The 22,711-nt window shown below is 49.5% G+C and overlaps 1 protein-coding gene across 6 annotated transcripts; it reads right to left on the bottom strand.

Annotated features, from left to right (window-relative positions):
• Nucleotides 1-103: 103 nt before the first annotated feature.
• KLHDC3 (kelch domain containing 3) lies at nucleotides 104-22,655 on the bottom strand. 6 transcript variants are annotated; one of them, XM_027901722.1, is made up of 12 exons: nucleotides 22,205-22,219; nucleotides 17,486-17,604; nucleotides 14,327-14,562; nucleotides 11,872-12,048; nucleotides 9,582-9,697; nucleotides 8,144-8,215; nucleotides 7,708-7,921; nucleotides 7,342-7,428; nucleotides 6,042-6,150; nucleotides 1,417-1,490; nucleotides 954-1,032; nucleotides 104-740 (listed from the first exon to the last, which is right to left on the bottom strand). In XM_027901722.1, the coding sequence occupies exons 3-12, from the start codon at nucleotides 14,478-14,480 to the stop codon at nucleotides 674-676; spliced, it is 1,149 nt and encodes a 382-aa protein (XP_027757523.1). In that variant the 5' UTR covers nucleotides 14,481-14,562; nucleotides 17,486-17,604; nucleotides 22,205-22,219; the 3' UTR covers nucleotides 104-673. The 6 variants fall into 6 exon arrangements, with proteins under 6 accessions (XP_027757523.1, XP_027757521.1, XP_027757525.1 ...); XM_027901720.1 differs by lacking the exons at nucleotides 17,486-17,604; nucleotides 22,205-22,219 and adding an exon at nucleotides 22,481-22,655; XM_027901724.1 differs by lacking the exons at nucleotides 17,486-17,604; nucleotides 22,205-22,219 and adding an exon at nucleotides 22,487-22,580.
• Nucleotides 22,656-22,711: the final 56 nt, after the last annotated feature.

Raw genomic sequence — 22,711 nt, 5'->3', positions numbered from 1 at the left:
GTGGCCTGCAGCTTTGGGGAAAAGCACCTGGTCCAGTCTCTCCTCTCTCACACCCTCTTCCCCCAGTTCACCTGCTAGGACACACACAGCAGCAGAAACCATGTCTGCCTCAGAATTTATAAAACTGCCCCCGATTGTTGTTTTACAATGGGATCTGGGCAGAGAGTCCAGCTGGGCCCAGGCCCCCACTTTGGGCTCAGCTTGGAGCTGGGGCCTGCCATCCAGGGCCAGGAAGTTGGTCAGTGCTGGCAGGAGCAGGTGTAGAGGTTCCTGCTCTCTTGAGGCAATGCAGGAACAGTTCATAGCCTGAGGTCAACCCCAGGGCCATGGCTGGTGGTAAGAGTTGATTCAGGCCCTTGGAAAGTGGCCGGGGACCGGACAGCACAGCTGCAGTTCCACAGGCAAAGGGAAGGAAGATGCTGGAGCCATCAGCAAGGAGAGGGGTCACAGCTGTGCTGCTGGGGCCAGCCAGTTTTTTTTCCCCAGTGGCCAGCTCTGCCTGTACGCTCGTGTTGCCCAAAGCATGATGAGGGCAGAAGGAGGCCTGGCTAGGGCAAGACAAACTGAGCTCACACCTTCCTTGCTTGAAAGGGTTAAAAATTCATGCAGGCCGTGGAGCAAGAGGTCAACGTGTGGAGGGGCGAGGGCAGGGTGGTAGAGGGACGAGTTGGCGTCAGCCCTGGTTGGAGACGATGGGGCGACTGATGGTGCTGTTTGTTGTCATGGCCGAGAGCTCCCATCTGTAACACACCAAAGGGACACACTAAGAGAAAGCACAGACACAGTGCCCAGGGCTGGAACAGCTTTGCTTCACGTCAGCCTCAGCTGTAGTCTCCAGCCCAGCCTGCCCCAAAGCTGCACAAGGAAGGCCCCAGGCAGACCTCAGCCAGGCCTGGAGCACCCTGAGGACAGGGATCACCCACAAAGTGACCTCCCAGCAAGGCACACCATACCTGATGTCATGGGGAAGGCAGGACTGGTCCAGGCTGTACTGAATCACTGCTAGCTTACACAGCGTCTTTAGACTGGGACCTGTGGGAAGAGCGCAGTCAGCCACAGCAGTCCTCATCTGGATACCCTGGAGTGGGGGCAGCATCATGCAATCAATGCTACAGGAAACAGGGCAGAGCACCCTGGTCATTGCTCTCAGGGACAAGGCAGAATGCAAACCAGGGACCATCTAGAGCAGTTTTCTCTGCTACCACAAGAAGTCTGTGTGCAGGAGTGCATGAAACACAGCTGCACCTCTGGCTGGTCTGCCTTAATCCATGTACACTTGTCAGAGACAGCTGTTTGGCTCTGGGATACAGGCACCTGGAGCCATGTAGGGCACAGTATGGTGCTTCACAGCAGGGCCTGCTCACAGGGCACGAGGTGTGGCAAGAGGTACAGACTGGGCAGGGTGTGCTCACGTACTGAAGTCGAGGATGTAGAGATCTGAGTGATCCATCAGGTCGAATTCATCACCCATTCCCTCCTCTGGAGATGGGCTGCAGAAACCAAGCACAGTGTGTCAACCAGTGCCAAAATTTTTTTTCACCAGTTACAGTCTCTTGAGCTCCCCAAGGGCTGAGCAAGTCTCATCCCTCCTGCCCCTCTGATGTCCCCAGTAGCGCTCCAAGTCATCACTTTCACAGTTCCTTGCAGAGCAGGCAAAGCTGCACAGAGCCAGGGAGCAGAAACACACACCATCTCCCTGCAAGCAGGGGATGGGGGACCCACCTCCTTGTCAAAGATGACCATGATGATTCCAGCTGTGAACCTCGCCCTCACCTCACCTGCCTCTGTTACTTTGCTGCACCTCCAAACACAGGTCCCACCCTGCAGGGAACAATTCTTTTCCCTTCTTGTACATTGACCAAACTCTAACTGGTTTCACTCTCCTCCAGGTACCTCCCAAACTGCCCTCCAACAAGTGAGCAACCCTGAGGCTTTCCCTGGAAATGTGGCACCCAGCCTCAAGGCTGCCTCCATAACTGAGGCATTTCAAGGCTTCATTTGCTCAGCAATTTCAGTGGATCCAACCCTCCAAAGAGCTCCACTCAGAGAGGCAAAGCAGATCCCCAGGACAAGGCTGAGAATGACTCTGAGCAGGCTGGAGAAGGGATGTCACAGCAGCTCCTGAAGGTAGGCATGCATGCTTGCACAAGCATCTGTCCTTCTCCTTAGGAGATAAACAGGCCCCGTGGGCTGCTCCACAGCTGCCAGGGCCAGACAGGCTGGCATCACCCGGAGAATCAGTTCAGTGCTGGAGACTAACCAGCTTCTCACCTGTGCTGTATCATGGAAGGCTGCCCTAGTAACATGTTAGGAGACACATACAGATCAAACTTCCCAAGCAGGCAGGGTCAGCCCATCCCCACCTGGTCCCAAACACCACATGGGGCAGCATGACACAGCCCACACTGTGCTTTTTACAGACCTCAGGCCAGTTTTGCCTCACAGCCAAGGGAAGGCACGGGAAGCAACGGGGAGCACAAGGATTTAGGAAAACATCACATGGGACAGGCATTTAATCTAGGAAGAATCTGACACCACACAATGGCAAACTACAAAGACCAAAAAGCTGTGCTGGTGTCCCTAATGAGGTAGGAGAGAGAAGTTGGAGACCCAGGAAGCCTTTTTGCCAAGCTCTCTAGTTGTGCATCTGGGCCACAGATCACAGGAACCATGACCTATCTCCAGAGATGGTGACAGCCAGGAAAACATACTATTTTATTAGCTTGGGTTTCTAGTCCAGCAGCTGGACTGGTTTTGGCTTCTGCTGCATGAGCTGAAGTTGTGTGGCCAAGCACAACAGCACAAGGTTTAAAACAGATTCTGCCCAGGCACACACTGTCCATCACTCCTCACATAGTTAAGATCTACTGCAATTATTTCAGCTTGGCCACTGAGATGCTGTAAGAAGAGTCTAGAGAAAACAGATGGGAAACATCTGCATGGCAGAGCAAGCACAGACATTTCTCAGTCCAACTCAGGAATCACTTTGGGCTCCAGCCACAGCTCCCTGGTTGTGCCAAACTGGGGACAGCATTTCAGAAGACTGTAACTGAGCACTGAGCAGTGCAGCAGTCATTTAAAACCCATTCCAATTTGCTGATACTCCCATCTGATGCTGGTTCTGGAATGCTAAGGAGGAACTATGGCCTCAGACGTTTCCAGGGAACAGATAGTCTCACTTATAGTTTCCTGCTTCTGTGGTCTTGATGGAATAGCCAAAGCACCTGAGAAAAAACTCAACACCCCGTAGCAGAGAGACTGCCTGTGCTGGAACAGTAGTGCCTGGACCAGGGGAAAGCATTCCCTTGGCTGATGGTTGTTTGGAGAATTTGAAAGAAAGGAAAAGTGGTTTAAGTCCCACTTTGGTTTGTGATGGACCAATTTAGGGTGCCCCTCACTGCTTAGCTAGGAATGACCTCGTGTGCAGAGACTTCTTGCCCCAGTGTCACCTGTTTCCCCACCTATCTGTGACCCACAAAACTTCCCTTCTCACAGGACATGAGGCAGTACCTGCCTCCCCAGGTTCCCATAACCCCAGGCCAAACTGCAGCACACAGCTCCCTGCTGTCTGAGAAGACCTGTTGCTGATGGGACCCATCTGCCCGGATACAGGCAAGAGCCCCTTTAATTCCACCCCTGTGTGCTTACCACACCACAATCTAATCTCACATCCACGTCACAGGAAACCCTAGACCATCCCTTATCTATCAAAGGAAAGCCAGCAGGCACCACATCTGTGGTTTTAATCACCAGGAGGCAAGTAGCAGGGTAAGCCTGGAGTTCAAGACCAGGAGTCATCAACTCCCAGGGTGCAGGGCATGCCTTTGTCAGCCAGTTCCCAGCCAAACAGTTTGTTCCAGCTGCAAAACAACGTCCCCTGCACTAAGCACTCAGCAAGAGCCCCTACTCCCTCACCAGAGCCAGGCATTTCTAAGCCTTGTCGGGGAAAACACAGTCTCAAGCCAAATCTGGATTGGCATCTCTCATCTGTCCAGCTGTTTCATCTGTTCAGCAAAACTCTGCTTTATAGCGTTCCTTCTCCCTTGTGGATGGTCTCTGCACACCAAAGTGCTGGTGGGTTTGGGAGGAAACCAGACCAGGGCCACAACTGTGACACAGCTAATGGGAACACTGAGCTTCCTGGTCACTTAAACAGGACACAAGTGATGGATTGCTCCTGTCTGCAGTGAGAGACCACAGCTGGGACAAAAAGATGAGGCTCTGGGCAGGACTACAAAAGAAACAAAGCATTTGGATGCCATAGGGGCAGGTAGCCTGCAGAAGTGCCTCTTCAACAGTCTACAGGAGTTGTGAATCCTGTTAAGAGCAGGCAGGACACAAAGGAGTTTTGCCTGCCCACCCCCCAGCACTGACACTTAGAAAGCTGAGCCTGCCGGCTCATCCTCTAAGGAATCCTGCTGGATCTCCTGCACTGTGTGATCCCCCTCCCCCTTCCCAGCCAGGGGAGCACAGGTCAGGAGGCAGACCACTGGGAGTTCTCCATTACAATGACTTCCTGGAAAACTTCTTATCTTGCCAGGCAGCTTCAGAATACACCTGATAACTGTTACAGGAAGCGAGCACGGTCCCCACCCCCATCTCCCACTTCCCCAGCTTGCAAGACCCTCCCTCCAGTTCAAGCAGACTGCATTCCTGGCTGCCTGCAGCTCTTCCTACCCCACACTAGTGCTGATGAACATGCCTATATTGGTGTTGAGCCTCAGAATTAAAAAACAAGTTCAATTCTGAACTGATTCAGTGGAGAAGACAAGGCACTGCTGCATTGCCTGGCAAGGGTGGACCAAAGTCCAAAAAGCTGGTGTCAAATTTTTTGTGGTTTGCTTGCATTTCCTAGGAGTGCCAAGGCTTAACATCAGATGCTGCTGCAACACAAGTCTACATACACTGCAGCATCTGGGACCATCATAAACTACCATAAAGCCCTACCAAGCTTTCTGCTGTACCAAGCAGCACCAGTATCACTTGAAGAGACTAGGTAAACTCAGCACCTCTGCATACCTCACCTGCACTAAGCACTGCCTCGCAACCACACGGACATCCTACAACTAAGCACACATCCCCAGCACCCCTGGAAGCTGAAGGCCCTTCACCCTATCACACACTGGTATGGTCAGGCCATCAGCAGAACCTGCTCTGCCTGGTCCTCTGCCCCAATCTTCAGAATCATTCTCAAAAAGCTGCTGCCAGAGTCCCAGAGAAAGCTCTAAAGGTTTCCAAACCATGCAGAGGGTTGAAAGCACTTAAACTGCCTCTGCAAGGTGGGTACTGGGAAACAGGCCTGTGCTCTGGAGCTGCAATTTGTCATTCTAGAGAGCATAGAGTGTGTCCTGGTGATGGGCCACTTCCTTTCTTTTAGCAGCTGCTAAGGCTCTTGGCTACCTCCAGCTGCCCTGCACCCTGGCAGTATCACTCCCAGTGTTTGACAGCTAAATTCATAATACCGGGTTCCTCTTGTGAATGGAAGTGTTGCTAAGGAACAATGGCACAAGAAGGAATGTTGCCTTGTCACGTGTATAAGCTGCTCAAACAGCTCCCAGCTGAGCCAGCATCCCACTGCAGCTTAGCAGAACCCACACTTGCCAATGGAAGAAAGAAACTCTGGTGGGCGAATCAGGGCATCACATAGGCAAGGATAAGTCAGTGTGAGGTCTGCTACAGCACAGCAGGCTAAGACGTGTCCTTCCAATGGCAGGACCTCCTCCCTCATCCCCACTACTTTTTTCACAGAAAGCTTGACCACTGCACAACCCCTCCGGAACAGCACGTTACACACTTCTGTCTCTGCACGTACCAGACGGCTTGTCATCGGGTGCTTTACAAGCTACATGACACCTTCAGTCTCCTCCATGGCTTTTTTCCAGAGGAGCCCTGATGTACATGATTGCTTTCACTTGTCAGATAGATGGACAGTTGCCACGTAACTCTGAAGTCCATCTGACTCTACACGGGGCAGAGTGTGGAGGGACACTGTGCTGAAGGGAATGGCAAAGCCTCTCACACAGCCTCGCCACACAACTCACCTGGTGCCTCCAAACAGAATGATTTTGTCCCCCACTCTGCAGCAGCACTGCCGTCGTCGAGGACATGGGCCTTTCCCCTTGGGTTCAATCTTCCTCCAAGAAAGAGAAACTAACCGGAAGAAAAGAGTGCACCACCTTGTCACGAGAGCCTGACCAAGACCACGTATGAGCAGGTTATGGATTTAAACATCACAGGAAAACCAGAGGCCTACTTCTCCACACACAGCAACTAGCCAGTAGCCACCTATTCCCCTTGACCTCCTCACTAGTGGCAAAAAGATGCACTTCTACGAGGTTGTTACTGAAGTGTCATTTAAATGCCAGACACAGTCCTGAAGTTCTGCCTGCTGAGACAGCACTTTCAGGTCATGTCATAGAATGGTTTGGGTTGAAAAGGACCTTAAAGATCATCTCATTACAACCCCCCTGCCATGGGCAGGGACACCTCACCCTAGGCCAGGTTGCTCAAAGCCCCATCGAGGCCTTTCAGTCGCAAAGCCTGAGCGCCAGGACCAACGGGCTGCCACGGCACCGGGTCAGACTTCACGGGGAGCTGCACAGGGGTGAGACGGGCAGCCTCCCTTACCCGGCACCCTGCTGCGGTCCGGATCTGGAGGGAGATCCAGGAACGAGCTCCATCTGCCGGCAGCCTGAGATCACTGAGCATCCGGGCAGAGGGCAGGCTGCTGGGAGCGCTCGGCTGCTGGAGGAGGGAGTGGGGAACTGAATTATGTGGAGACAGCAGCCTTCGTCTTTGCTGCTTTCTGTGGCAAGGATGCTGGGGGGTGACTAACGCAGCACTGAAGCCTTCAGGAGCTCTGACACTAGCTCACTGATCAGTTTAGGGAGCAGCAGGTTGCCTGCTCTCAGTTAACAGTTGACTGATATTCAGGGTACCAGCTGAAGAGCACCCCTTCTGCAGCACAGTTTGACCTGCTACCACGAGAGTGTGGTATGATGATCCTGCAGCTCAAGCTGAATGGTTTCCCCAACTCTCTCCCTCCTCTAACCCCACTGCTTTGTCCTATTTTCTCTTCTGCCAGTACTTCTGCATATTTAAGAACAAGACAAAGTTTTCCAACGAACTGTGTCTTTCAGCAATACCTTCTTTTCCACTTCCTAACTGAGATTTGGAAACATCCTGAGGAGGAACAGGGGTCCCAAGCACAGTAGCCAGTTCCCATCAGTGGTATCAGAAGAGACCCTCAAGCAGTACTCTTTGGAGAGTAAGCTCCTCTGAGCACTCACACGCCTAAGGGCCTGGAGCACTATCACTGCAACAAGTCAAAAGCATAAATACCTGGATTGAATTTCCAGAGGTCGTGGAAGTGCCTGTTCAGGCGTGCATTGTAGCCACCAAATACATATAGTTCCCCGTTGTAGCTGACTGTAGGGAATAAGCATAGATACCAGCATGTCACCCAGCAGGTCTCTGGCCCAACATCAAACACAAAGCAAAGTGGTGCTGGTTGTTCACCTTCGCTTATACCACCTTCTTGAGCAGGGTTATGTTCATGGCTTTTCGGGGGGCAGCAGCTTTCTACAGAAACTGGGCTTTGTGCACCCCTTGCTAACCCACATCTCCACCCAACAGAGCAGATAGTCCTTCTGAGGCAGGCAGAAATTTCCTTTCACCATCCTCCACCCTCAGCAGACCCACACTCACATGCTGAATGGCTCCGCCGGCCTTCAGGCAGCACGGGAGTGGGAGGGGAGTCCAGCCAGGAGTTCGTTTCTGTATCAAATACTTTAATGCGGTTACAGTAGATCTCGTTGTTGGAGTGAAATGGCCCAAAACGATCAGCTCTGCCACCAAATACGTACATCTTTGTTCCAATGATTGTAGCTGAATGGAAGTCTCTCCAGCGAGCTGGAGTACCCTGAAGGGACAGAGTAAAACAGAACAAGTGAAAGAATGCAGATTACCCAGGGAGATGACACATCTTGATGGGGAAGTTGGGTGGCTGCCTTCTGGAGAAATTTCCATCCTGCAGATCCCTGCCACACCAGACAGAGGCTCTGAGACAAATGTGGGCAGCTACCCCAGAGAATAGCAGATGCAACACTTCCTCCACAAACCACAGTGAAAAGCAGACACTGACCTTGGCAGAGATTAAAGTCCACATCATATTTGTGGTGTCCAATTTATGGATATCGTTTGAAAAGCAGTCAGCCTGAAAGACAACAGAGCAGCCTGGTCACAAAGGGACTGAGAAGTCTGATCACATCTGGCCCAGGAAGGATGCTGTCCTACAGACCTGGGACATGTCTTTGAAGTCAGTACCTCCTAAGAAAAAAAGTACTTGCTCCAAAATGTCGGGCAGCATACTTATCACTTAACAAGAGGAAGGCAAAGCCCATTTATTTTCAAAGTTGTCCCATCTCTTCCTGCAGCTTTCCCATTTATTTGATAATCAGTTCCTCCCCCAAAGACTGTCCTGCACACAATACATTCACAGCAGAAACTTGCCTCCTCTCCATGTAAGCAACAGAAGAAAAAGGCACTAACTGGACAGGCAAACCGGCTCTGGTAAGGCCACTCAATGAGAGGCAGAAGCTAAGATTACTTCTGGGAAGCTAAATACACAGGAACAAATATGCTCCGGGTTCTGAGGTCCCATAAAACCCATCTGCAGCTAGCTGCCTGGAAGAGATTGCACTCACACAAACAATGTGGACTCTTGCTCTTCCAGGGAGGGGAGAGAGCAGCAAGACAGTCAGAGGCTTATTTGGTCTTAGTTAAAAACAAGCTGCATTTGAACTGCTCCTGCTGCTGTAATCAAGATCATGGATTTGGCATGCCATTGTCCTCAGTAAAGGGTGAATAACCCAGAGACTGCTGTAACAGAGCCCCAGCTTACTTCCAGATAAGCAGATGTGACTTTGCACAGCTTTTCTGGAGCCTGGTAATAGGCTGAAATGATATTTTCCCATTTCTTAAGATCAGAGGATTAAGGATTTGCTCAAAAGATCATTAGACACACTAACAGCTATTGCAGGATGACTGACTCAGGGTATATTTAATGGGAGGGCAACCAGGTATTTGCTGAAGGAGATCAACAAGATGTCAAAGCAGGTACGGATTACAGGGAACATGTAGCAGACTAGGACAAAACCTCACAGAAACACTGCAGACACTGGAAAGCGATTTTTCTGGATCATTTTTCAGCCAGAAAATTGAAATAAATGTACATCAGTATATATTTATTAAAAATTATGTGTATTTATCTATCAAAATTTATCTGAGAAATGAGCCAGAAAAAATGATATAAAAATATTTATATTGTTACCTCTTTATGGTAAATATGTGTTTTGGAAAAAAAAAAATCACCTTTTTTTTTTAGGCTTGCTTTTCTAACCATCTTCTCTACAAAACAATAAGCATAACCTGGGTATTAATACCATGACTTTGCTAAGTTACAAGATAAAAGCAACTATGAATACAAATATGCCCCCATATCCTGCCTCTACCAGTGTCCTGGGTATCAACACCCTCTTTTCCCAAGGGCTCACCAATTAACAGTTACAGAGACTACTCACCAGCTGTTCATAGCCTCCAAAGATAAACATGCTCTTTGCCAGGACACAAGCTGAGTGCCCATCTCTTGCTCCTGGGACCATTCCAGACACCTTTGGCGTAAACCACTTGTGCGTGTCTGAAACAAAACAAGAGGCTGAGAAAACACAGTAGGTGTTGGGATGGGATAGCTCTTTACTGCTGTTCTTAATTTCTAAGACAGAGATCCTTCTCTCTTTCTCACAAAGCACCTGCTCTGCTAGAGAGGCTGCAAGCTTCTTCAGGCAAGGCTACCTGCCTGAGTCTCCACAGACGGCCACAGTGACAGAGGCCTCGGCCTCTGGGCATGGCCACTGACTGCCAGACCTGGTAAAGAGCTCGTATTTTAAGTGTGAGTAGTACAGCATACTTGAGCACCATTATTTCTACTGAATCTCTCGCAAAGCATACTTGTGAGTCACTTACCAGCTCTGCATTTACAGTTTCAATTACAATGAAGCAATAATGCTAAGTGGCTCAACTGCCCTCATGGCATGGAGATGCTGACTAACTGACTCAAGAAAAATAGCTCTCAAACGCAGGCAGTTAGCCACAAATTGCCGTGCACATCCCTACTTCTGCAGTGCAGCTCTCCCTATCTTGTCTGCTCCACTTGTTACATTCTCATTCCCTCTTCAAGGGGAGACTTCCTCACTTTCCGCCCTTCACAGTGCTCCTTGTCAGCCTACACCAACCAGATTCAGTCCTTTAGCCAACTCCAAGGGTTGGCTCGATTTAGGGCATGACTTTAAATCCACCCGGAGTTGTTCTCCATGCCAGGGCAATATGGAGCTAAGCCAGTGACTCACTGCCAAGCGCAAACAGGCACCTGTTCCAAGAGCCCTGAGAGGCACAGATAAGCCTCAAGGCAGTAGGAGACATTCCTCCCACCCTCCCTAACTGCTGTGAGCTGTCAAAAGCAGTGCTTATTTCAGGAAGTCATAACACTGAAGTCAAAGCAACATTCTTCATGAGGATAACTTCTCTGAACTTGGCCTGCAGACACAGCTATCCACCTATACTCCATTTGGAACTACACATACGGTCATGCAAGGTCAACAAAACCCCTGGGCAGCCTCTACTGAGAAAGGTCCAGTGCCTACCAAGTTCCTTTCCTTCATGGAGCTGCTTCCAAGCCCAGTTACACAATAACAGCAACAGCTCATCCAAGTGCAATATGTTAAATTAGAGATGGAAAAGACCTCAACTTGTGCTGAGCACCTGAGGGACAAAACTGCACTCAAACAGGACTTTATCCAGCCTGATACGACTTTTCAGTAGAACTTCCACTGCAGACATGGCACTGTGACTGCCAGTCTCGCTTTCCAGGAATGGCAGGGCTCAGTGGGTACAGACAGCTGCAGAGGGTTTGGACTAGGACTGAAGTCTGGCCTGTTAATTTTCACATAATGCTAAAGTGCAGGAGTTGGCAGGGAGACCAGGCAGCTCCCACTACAATACCTCTGTGTAGGCAGAGGTTTGCTGATGGCTTCTGAGCTGCATGTGTCAGGAGAAGGAAACCCTGTGCCCCAAGCTCTAAGATTTTTCCTAGTAAAGAAGAGAGCCCATGACCAAGCACCAGAGCAAGCAGTTTTCTTGCAAGTCCAGGAAGACAGTTACTGGTCACTGTTTAGATGGACTTGCCTCCAGAATCCAGATATACTCTCTTCCTTTCCTGACACTTGTGTCCACTCAGTTTCTGATGGTGCATTTTCTTCAGAGATGCTCCAGCAACGCTACGGAGAAGCCAACCAGAAGGTTCAAGGAGTTTATTTTCCAGGTTTCTCTAACTCGGCTCATGCCTTCCCTTATTTTGCCATTCTGTCCCTCACTACTCCTGTGTTTTATTCCTTGCTCTCCTTCATGCTTTCAGAAAGAAGGACCACACTGGAGGGGAACTGCAATCCTCAAGAGCTCTAGCTCCTTCTTGCTGCAACCTTTGCCACAGTTAAGGAATAATAAATCACACAGAGAGAACGCTTCAGTTGTAGTTACTCTCAGAAGTGCACGCAAAGGTGACAGGAAAATTAAAACCATTTTTACTATTAGACAAGATCAGTAACCTCTGTTCAAAGGCTTTTACAGAGATTCAAGTATGCAGACAGAAAGGCCACGCTGCTCCCCTTCTAAAACTGTTGAAACAGCCTGTGACACCATTTCCTCCAAGCTGTCACTGAGGGACGGGAAAACAAGCTGAGGAGCAGTGTCGTGTGGCAGACAGAAGGTCTGATCAAGAACAGTTATGACAATGAAGAGTGAGAAGCTGGAACTTACTGACATCAAAAGCATAGAGCACATTGCAGGCTCCTTCTGTGTCGTTGCGACCACCCCATATGTAGACGGTGTCATCGATGAGCACTGCTGAGTGCCCATACCTCATGTAGGGCACCTCTCTCACGTGGTCTCGGCTGTTTGTCCACACTGGAGGCAACTTGATCCAGCGCAGAGACACTGAAAACACAAGTTTGAGCCCATGTCAAATGCTAAGCCTGCTACATTGCTCACAGGTCATAACCCATCCTGCAAGGAGATTTTTCCCCATGACAAGGTGCAGAAGCAGTCAAGTAAACAAGAGAAAGCTGTGTCTGACCCTAAGTAGTAGCTAATTAGGAAATACAGAAGGAGGTCCTCTGGAGGAGCAGAGGAGTCTGTACAGAGATGAGCTCTGTTCTGCAGCAATTCATTGAAAAAGGCTCTGGCTCATCCTAGACTGTGAGTGAAGATACACAGCACACACAAAAGAATAGGGAAAGGAAAAAGTGCAGAGATGACAATGAATGCAGACAATGCTCTAAGCTAGTGACATTGTTGAGGAGAGTCAAAGCTGGAAGAATGAGCAGCATAGGAATAATTCACTGCAGTAACATGCAAGGGAACTTACCTGAAGGCACCACTTGGACTTGTAGAAGCTCAGTTTAAGTAAAGCAAGACAGCAGCTTTGCAGGAACGGGGTTTGTTTGCTTTTGTTTTGCTTCTCAAGCTATAGATGAGATGGCTGTCTGTCTCCTATTATACTATATTCTACTTTCCTGCCTATCTATACCCAAGTTCTTCTCCCTGCTAACCTTGTTTTACTAAACAGGAGTTCTTTGTGATTACAGGTTCTCCTTTCTGGCAGCCTGTGTGTCGTGTTGTCTGCTCTGGCTACTGCTTAACAGGTATTTACAGGGTTTAATGACAGTGCAGGAGTAACAGCAAGTGTTACATGGCCATTACATAAGAGCACCAAACATTCTACCTCACGTAACAGCCTCCAGGTTTATTTTCTATGTGGAGCTAACACAAAATATAGCAGAAAACTACAGTTCCTCTGAAATACTAACAGAGGGAAAGGGAAAGGTCAGCCATCTTAAAAGGGAAGCGTTTACCGCACAGGCAGAAAGGGCACTGAGGAAGCACATCCAGTGCTGAAGTCAAGCTAGACAGGATGCTTCCTACCTAAAACACAGTCTTCATCTTTGGAAGACTGAAAGAGATTATTCAAAATCTGGTATTTTGGCTTTAGCAGTGAAACCTCTCAGTGCTAACTAAGCAAGGGCTTGGGAAGCCACTGCCACCTCCCACATGGTGGCTGCAGCATCATGACACTTTAATATTTGGGAGTGGTAAGAAGGGAAGACAATGCAAGAGCATTCCTTTGGGCACAGTAATTATGCTTCCCCATAAGAATGGTGCTCTACTGGCACGTTCTACAAGATACAACATTCAACTGTGTTGAGTGTGAGAGCGCAGTCTCTCTGGACAGAGAAGAATGTTTTTGTTTACAGGATCCTGAGCTACACTTCCCTCTACACGGTGAGCAGGTCACCTTGGCATCTCTGTGTAACCAATGCCTTTATCCCTGCTGTACACAGTCTTAAACAAGTGAATTCATTGCCTCTTACAGGTAAACTAGCTTTATCTACATGCCACATGGGTGTCAGCAAAGCATTCAGCATCCTGTTCAGTCTGCAAAACTGGTCATTGGTTCTCTGTTCCTGGCTCTGTTTAGCCAGACCCATCCAAGAACCCCGGCAGTTTTTCAACCACCTGCCTAATTACAGGGAAATATTTCATGGACCAACTCGGTAACCTTTCCAGTTCAAAAAGCACAGAATCAACAAATACAGCCTCTGCCAGCACAGTCATGACTCCAACTCAGCCTCGTGACAGGTACTGGCTACTCTACACAAATGGCTCTAGTTCCAGATGCTTTTCTAAGCTATGATGTGAATCTGCATGATAGCTGCTTCCAAAACAAGAAGGTCTCCATCCCAGCCACATGCCCCTATGGACTCCATCATGTTGGCAGCAGTTGTCACACGCCCACACAGGGAAACAGCTCAGGAGACTAAACCTGAAATCTTAACTGAGTGCACTGGCTCCCACCCTACTCCCTCCACACCATGGGTAGCTGAGCATGGACCTGGAGGGGGGACCTGAACCAGCTAGATGTCATCTCTTTGCACCTGGCTGAGATAGCGTTCACAGAGAACAACAACAAAACGTGGCTATGTGGCTACTTCTAGTGAGTCCTTACCCCAACAGTCTGCTGAACTGCAGCACATCTGTGCCCTGCCCCTGAAGTTGAAAACACAAGGCTGCACAAGGAAAGAGGCTCCCATCTACTCTGATAATTTTTGGGAAATTACAGTCAGACAGCATGTTACAGTTAGGCAGCACCAGGCAAGAGAACTAATAACCGAGCCCAGCAAGCCAACTCCTTTGCACACCACAAGGACACATTTACCTGCGTTAAAAACGTGGACATCAATCTGCCGCAGGGTCTCATAGTCTTCTCCAGAACAATATCCGCCGAAGGAATAGACCTTGTGTCCGACAGCCACGGCTGCGTGGTTCACCCTCCGTGGCCCACCTTCCAAGTGCACTGCCCACCGTAGCATTCCTCCCTGCAAGCCAAATGGTCTTCAGGGCCCCCAGCGCCACAGCCACATGCTTCCTGGGCCACCACGATGTCACCTGGCTCTGAGAGAGAATGCTAAAATAACATGATCCATCTCGCAGGTCTTCCTATCTTCCTTGAATCCAACTACAAAGGTTACATTGCTGTATCCTCATTCATCTGCATCCCAACTGGAGGTAGTTTTACTCTCACCTTGGGAACAGGATACAGGGCAGGTATCATAACTGAGCAAGGCTCAGAAGAGCTGGCAGAGATGCCCTCACATACAAAAAACCCTCAGGGTGGCTGTACACGCAGCCCAAGCCAAACACCTTTGGCGAAGGCAGCCAAGTGCGGCACGCCTGGCCGTGCCCTGGTCACGCACACATCATGTACACATCGGAACCATTTGTCTGCATGAATGAAAACACACAGCAAGAGCCAACTGTGAAGGTGAAAAGAACAGAGCCAGAGGGAAGAGAGCATGCTCTTTGGATCAGTTGTGAGAAACAACAGGGGAAAATATTAAAACAAAACTTCCAACAAAAAACCTTCAAAGAATCACCCCCACATAAAGCAACCAACTTCCCATTATGGGGGTGGACAACAACACCAACATTTGGCCTCACTGACTTGAGCCCTAGAGTCCAATCTAATTAGACACGAGAGAGCAGAAACCCCCTAATCTAGGTGGAAAGCTCTTTGTTAATGCTCAGAAAAGGCTTTTTTCTCCCACAGCAAGTCGAGGCATAACTATGAAAATTCTGTAACATCATATCTCTGTTAAACAACTGATATGCTTCATTCCTCAAACAGATAGCTTAGATCATATCTTAGAGAAGTCACCACAGTTCACTCTTGCAGAGATTCTCCTTTAGATCTTGGAATCTAGAGCAGAGTCCCACCTGGGTGCTTCTGAAAAAGCAGGACAATTTGATTTTTAACAGTTTTCTCCCAACTGAAAAACAGCCAATAGAAGATATGTCAGTGTTTCAAACAGCATTAAAAAAACTGTCTTTTTTTTTATTTCTTGGTTCTAGGTTATTGAAAGATGCAGTCAGTACACTCCCATCCCACACCCAGTTTTTGCATTTGTAGAATCCAAAGAAATCTGGGGATGCTTCTGAAAAATTCCTACACATACATAAAAATTGCTACACTCTGTCCCTTTTCTTTTTGGAAAGTAGTGAGTTTTCACAAGGAGAACTTTCCTCCTCTTTCAAGTTTCTGAAGTAACTGGAGGGCAAGAAGAAGGGGCAATGCCCCCAGCCCTTCAGTCAAGTGTAACCACTGCTCACAACCAGGCCCATCAACGGCCTGACCACCACAGCGCCTGGCCCACCCACACGCTCCCATTTTATTCCCACCCGTATAAAGAGTCAGAGATGCCATCAACAGGGAGCTCCTGGCATGGGGCAGACAGAGCTCAGGCTTCCAGCTTCATCCACTCATTCTACAGACAGTTCAAAATCATCCAGTAATCAGTCACCTCATTCCAGAACTCCCAAATCTCATAAAAAATTGAGTAGCTTCTTTTTAAAGTTATTTCTTTGACAAGTTGTTTTCAAAAATGGAGACTGGCAGCCAGAGCACGTTCTGTACATGAAAGTTTTACAACAAAAGGACATGTGCAAAGCCCAACACAGAGCATCCTGAAGCCTTCCTGTAACAGATGAATGCAGAGTCCCTCCTGCAAACCCACTTCTTCCTGCAGCACCTACCCTAACCTAAATTGCGGTTAATAACCTAGAAAGTCACATCAAGCTTTTCTCTAGCAGAGGTGCTCCAGAAGGGCCCAGAACAGCCCTTGTCTCCTACAAGCCATGCTTCAATTTCAGATCTAGGAGGTTTGGATTTTGTTTCTCAAGTTACTACCTTTTTTTAAGCCAGGCAGCACACTTGTACAAGCCCTCTGCAAAGCTACAGAATAGACGAGTTTCCATGGAGCCCACCAAAGTAACCTTTCAAGCTATTTTAAGGCTTCACATTCCTAAATCTGTTTTCTGCCTCAGTTATTCCTGAAAAATCTAACCAACATTTTCCTCAAAATCTCTTCTTGGTTAAGTGATTCTGTAAAGGAGCTTAAGTGGACTTTATCACCAGCATCAGTATTTTCAACACCCTTCAGACTGAGCCTGATCCAGGAAGACCAAGAAGACGAATCTTACTTCTAAGTGCTCTGCTTGGTTCCTTGTGTGGAGAAGCACAGCTGCCTGGCATGGCAGGCACACATCATACCAAGACCCCTGCCTTTTTTGTCAGAAGGGCTGAGAAAACTCTTCCTCCCCCTTGGGAGTTCACTTGAGCCAGGTGAAAGGAGCTCAATGCTGCCAGAGCAGGATGCTGGTCCTGTCAGTGCCATAGGAGCCAGCTACCCTGCCCCAGCGGTTTCGTCACTCAGATCAAAAGGCAGCACATCCCAAGATGGGCCACTGAGAAACAGCTCCAGGCCCTGCCTGTGGCACTGAGGAAAGATGCTGAGTTTATAGCAATAATGTTGAAACATTGTTTCCTACAATTACTGAGAAAGTTTTTCCCAAAATAAGCCCTTCCCAGGTGACAGGCAGGTCCAGGGGGTGGCGAGGGCAGTGGGGTTGAAGTTGGTTGTGCTTTGCCTTGGCTTGGGCTGGGGATACCCTTCAGAGCAAACACAGAGCTCTGCCAGCACAGCCTCCTGCAGCACCTCCTCAGAGGCACGGCATGCAAACACTCATTTGAACACTTCATGAAAAGAGAATGACCACAAGTGTGAAGCGATCTTTACAGTGATGTATTAAAAGGCACAGGAAAACACAGGATTTAACAAGCTGCCACAGTTTTTCCAAAACCAACTGCTCTCCTCTACACTGTAATAAAAGCATCAGTCCAGACTCCCATCTTTCTCTTCTGCCACGAGCCACACTACCCTGAAACTGTTGTTCACCCCTTTCCAGCCACGCACAGGTCCTCCCCCCACTTCCTCCCTGCACAGCCCTGTCTCCTGAGGATGCCCTCCCACACTCCTACCCCCGCTTTCTGCACCCAGCTCTAGCCTCTCCTATCCTGCCTTTTTTGGAATTGTTTCATTAGACCAGTCTTCTGTCCCAAAGCCAGTTTTCCTCCTGCTAGTACCCTCTGAGCACTATCTGCAAATATGAGTTAAACACATATATTGAGAAAAAGTTGTTTTCTGTCCTACAACCATGCATACTGTTAAGTTCCATTTCAAGTTTTGATTTCCAATGATAATTTATATAAGTGATGACATAAATACACCACTTTTCAACCTCATTCCTATGGAGACTTCTTAATAGGAGGTATCTTTAAAGATCACATAGGACACAGACAGGGAAAGAGGAAAACAGCAAAACTGACAGGAAATAATTTACTAACAATTTCCCCCATTTGTACAACATTAGATTACGCAAAATACATCCTGTGATTTCTCATCTAGGACACCAATAACAGGGATGTAGGCTCCAAAACACAGAAATATTGGTAAGACAGTGGCAAATTGTATTAGAGAACTGGGAGGGCACTGGTTGCAGGAGGCAGCACACAGAATCACAGAATGGTTTGCGATGGAAGAGACCCTAAAGATCACCCAGTTCCAACCCCACTGCCCCCCCACCCCATGGGCAGGGACACCTTCCACTAGACCAGATTGCTCAGAGCCCTATCTAACCTGGCCTTGAACACTTCCAGGGTCAGGGCATTCACAACTTCTTTGGGCAACCTGTTCCAGTGCCTCACCACCCTCACAGAACAGAATTTCTTCCTAACATCTAATCTAAAGCCCTCTTTCAGTTAAAAACCATTCCTCCTTTTTCTATCACTACATGCCCTTGCGAAAAGTCCCTCTCCAGCTTTCCTATAAGCCCCTTTTAGTTACTGAAGGGCCATCATAAAGGTCACCCTCGAGCCTTCTCTCCTCCAGGATGAACAACCCCAGCTCTCTCAGTGTCTCCTCACAGGAGAGGTGCTCCAGCCCTCTCATCATTTTCACAGCCCTCCTCTGGACCTGCTCCAACAGGTACTTTCTTATACTGAGGGCTTCAGAGCTGGGTGCAGCACTCCAGGTGGGGTCTCACCAGAGCAGAGCAGAGGGGCAGAATCACCTCCCCTCAGCCTGCTGGACATGCTGCTTTTGATGCAGCCCAGGGTGTCATTGGCTTTCTGGGCTGTGAGTGCACATTGCTGGGTCATGTCCAGCTTTTCATCCAACAGTTTTGCTAAGTCCTTCTCAGAGCTGCTTTCAATTCCTTCACCTCACAGCCTGCATTAGTACCAGAGGTTGCCCTGGTTTAGCACCTTGCCCTTGGCCTTGTTGAACCTCATGAGGTTCCCCAGGGCCCACTTCTTGGGCTTGTTCAGGCCCACCTCAGGCAAACCGCACCACAAAGCAAAGGCACAGTTAGCGGCAATAACATGCATCATGGGTCAGAGGAAGGGCTTTCTCACCATAGAAGAATTAAGCTTGAATAATTTAAATCACAGAAGTTGGCACTGAAAGAGGAGGATTGCCTTCTACATGGATTTGTGCAGCTCCTGAGCTAAGCATGTGTCCCTTTTCTGGATCCTGCTGAGCCACTTCTTTCCTCCTCAGAGCTGCACCTCTTTTAGGGCAGCCACCACACTTCATCTTTGCCCATAGTAGAAGCTGGTTGAAGGCCTGAGGCATCTCCTTTGACTGATTCAGCATGACCAGGCGGAATCACGCCCTAACACCCCCAGGAACTATGACCATAAACAGAGACCAAAAAGCTCCATCAAAACAAGCACATGTTTCTTATACAATGAGAGAAGTTTCATTTTCTAGGTGAAACAAAACCCAGGAAAGTGCACTCCAACATGCTCTGCTACCTCAGCATACACTTGCTCACCTTAGGTGAGAAAGCTCCAGCTGCCTCTGTTCCCTCAGTCTCAACTGGAAAAAGCAGCGCACACACACACACTCAGGGTCTCCTTTGCAGAAGGGCACACGTGCTTCTGTTCAAGCCACTGCTTGCTTCCACTGATGCACATCAGCTCCTCACTTCACCTCTCCAAAAACTCTTACTTTGATTTTGCAGTCATTCAGGCAGCAACCATGCCATGTCCACAACTCCTCATTTCCCTGGTCTGCTGTAACCTACCCAGAGACAGAGTCAAGCACAGAGAATGCAGAGAAATTTTGAAGCCCTGGTAGGTCCTGTCATTAACTGCCAGGAAGAAGAGCATTTCTAAAAATCAGGCTACACTTCACCTACTGTTGAAGTACCTGATGACGATGGAAATTAATTGAGCCCAGCAATGAGTTGTTCCTCTGCCACAAGCACATGGAGGCTAAAATTAAAAAGCGCTCTAAATAACCTGCTTTGGTCCCACAGAAATGCCTGGAGCCCTCAACTGACTGTGCACAGCACCACAAGCACAGGTACACACTTCCAGAGTAAGGGGTGCAACAACAGCCATGGGGTGACCTCAGACTAGCTCTGTTGCTGCAGTCAGGCTGGCACCTGAGCACAAGTAGAAGCTCACAAGTTCTTAGCAAAGAAATGGCTACGGATGTCCTTTGGCATCTCACTCGTTCCTTGTCAGTGCTGACTTCCCGCATGGGGAGCACAGCAATTCACCTGGAGCACTTCACTGCTAAGCAAGAGAAAAATCAGATTTAAGTCAGCCCTGGATCCTTTGAATACAGCACCTATAGACAACATTCCTAAATCTCTGGCTGTGCTGGTATCTGAAGACACACTTAATGCCTGAAACAACCTTCATCCCAACTGTTCCAGCTTACACCTCACAAAAGCCTACCAGAACAGCACATAGACATCTGAGATCACCAGAAAAATCACTCAATAATTTCTCACTAGCATATCTTCAAAACTGTTGTGGTGACTTGAGCACAGTGGCATAGATAGGAAAAAAACCCAAACAAACAAACAAAACCTGACAAAAAACAATCCAGTTTTTAGTCAGATTTTTCACCTGTTTATTCTATTGGCTTTAGACTTTGTATTTTCAATCCCTACCATCAGTTACGAAAACACTTCATTCAAGATAAAAGGCTACTGAGCATCTCCACAGACAGTAGCCAGGCGATAATTTTAGAACAAAACCATATATGCATGGATCCACTTCTTTGCACACAGAAAGAAACCTAGAGCCATTTCTAAAAGCTACTCAGATTAGCCTTGCTGCTGTCAATTCCCACAGCAAGGGGGAGAAACCCAGCAGAAAGTGGTGTGGATTTTCAAGGACTCGCTTTGTACCCCCAGAATTACAACAGCACCCCAAGCAGAGCAGCATACTGACCCTGCAAAGCCACTCCAGAGAGCAAATCCTACCGTGTGGCTGCCTCAGTCCCGTCTCCCAAAAGACACCACCAGCCACAAGGTTTAGTAACACTTAAAATAGCCCAGCCAGCTCACAGCAGTCCATATAGACAGTTCTATTTCAAGCACATACAACATACTGTTAGAGATAGCACGGGAACAACCCGCTTTCTTCACTCGTGCTTGACATTTATCTGATGCTTTGACTATTTATGCTAAGGCAGTGTGAAACGGCAAGCTTGCACATTCAGCAGCTTGGACAGTCACAGTGCAATTCCAGTACCAGTAATCTAGACGGTGCTAGAACAGCCCCTGAGCTCGTTAACCGAGTCTGATCTGGAAGCTCATGTTAGCCACGGGAATCCCAGCCCATGCCACTCAAGCAGAAATTTATTCCAGTGTCCCTCCCTGCAGACAGCCTCACCACCTCCTTATTTCTGACCAAATATTTTGCCCACTGCTGACTTACTTTTGGCCAAAGCCCAGTCAGGCTACACCTGAGCTGACTTCTCCACCTTGCCTCCCAAAACCCACCACCGCTTCTCTACAGAGCATGCCTAAACACCAGAGATATTGCTTGACCCCCTCTCCCCCAGGAATTTGTCTCAGCCTGTCAAGCCGTTTCTGCCATGCCAAGGGCAGCCCTTGGGAAGGAGGAGGCTGAGGAAAGCTGAGCTAACAGGTAGTGTGGTGCTTTTTGCTTTATACAGGGCTGCTGCACTCGTTTCCTCCTCTGTACCTGCTGTTCCACCCACACGGATGCCCAGGCAGTGTTCCGCTGGGCTTGGACACAAACATGGCAGGCTCACAGGTGCCAGCCTTCCCTCTGCCTGGTGCATGGGGCTGGGGAGGACCAGGCACACACCTGCCAACACGGCCAAGACCGGGTGAAAGCGTAAAGGGGCTGAAACCCCGTGAACCCATAGGGATGGAAAGAGAAGGCACGGTGGAGGTTACGCCAGGACGAGAAGCAGAAGGGCAGCCTCCCTGACGTGCCAGGGGAGCAGAGGGATGGATAGAGTCACAGAATCCTTTAAGGCTGGAGAAAACCATTAAGATCACTGAGTACAGCCATTAAGCCAACACTGCCAAGCCCACCAGCAAGCCATGTCCTGAAAGTGCCACATCTACATGGTTTTGGAACAAGTCGAGAGACGGTGATTCAACTACTTCCCCGGGCAGCCTGTTCCAACGCCTGACCCCCCTTTCCCTTAAGAATTCTTTTTAATATTCAATCTAAGCCTTCTCTGGTGCAGCTTGAAGCCATTTCCTCTTGACCTGCCACTTGTTACCTGGGAGAAGAGACCGTCCCTCACCTGGCTACAACCTCCTTTCAGGGAGTTGTACAGACTGAGAAGGTCTCCCCTGAGCCTCCTTTTCTCCAGGCTGAACACCTCCAGCTGCCTCAGCCGCTCCTCGCAGGACTTACTCTCTAGACGGCTCAGCAGCTCCGCTGCCCTTCCCTGGACACGCTCCAGCACCGTTGGCCGCCCCAGCCCGCCCGAGCCCCTCGGGGCCGCCCCGCGCCCCCACGCGCCGCCCGCGGGCCCGGCCGAGGGGACCCGAGCAGGGCGGCGGCCCGCGCCCTCGGCCCTCACAGAGGGGCTCGGCAGCGCCTCCCGGCCCCACCCGCCCCCAACCCCAGCACGGCCCCGCCGGCTCCCCCTGCCCCCGCCGCTGGTCCCGCTCAGCCCCAGCCCCATACCTGTACCCGTACAAGGCGCCGCGGTAACCCCGCTCCGACGGCCACGCCCGCCGGTCCCTGGGACTTGTAGTGCGGCGCAGCCCCGCCCGGGACAGCGGGCGTCCTCCCCCGCCGGGGCGGCGCGGCCCCGAGAGGCCCTCCCGCGAGTACCAGCCCCCTGTCCCGCTCGGGGGCGGCTCCGCCGCGCTGCTCCAGCCCCGTCCCGGGCCGAGATGACGGCGCCCGAAGGCG

The sequence above is a fragment of the Empidonax traillii genome, unplaced genomic scaffold (assembly GCF_003031625.1).
Source record: "Empidonax traillii isolate 1590-97213 ecotype Southwest subspecies unplaced genomic scaffold, ASM303162v1 scaffold808:size486820, whole genome shotgun sequence".
NCBI classification, from domain to species: domain Eukaryota; kingdom Metazoa; phylum Chordata; class Aves; order Passeriformes; family Tyrannidae; genus Empidonax; species Empidonax traillii.
This window is presented reverse-complemented; position numbering and strand designations above follow the sequence as displayed.

Excerpts from the sequence above, each read along its gene's own strand:
- KLHDC3 (XM_027901720.1), bottom strand. The coding sequence starts at position 14,480 with ATGCTACGGTGGGCAGTGCACTTGGAAGGTGGGCCACGGAGGGTGAAC. Across the intron at positions 6,151-7,341 it reads CCTCTGGAAATTCAATCCAG|TTTCTCTTTCTTGGAGGAAG; the intron begins GTATTTATGCTT and ends TCTTCCGGTTAG. Across the intron at positions 1,033-1,416 it reads TCTCTACATCCTCGACTTCA|GTCCCAGTCTAAAGACGCTG; the intron begins GTACGTGAGCAC and ends CTCTTCCCACAG.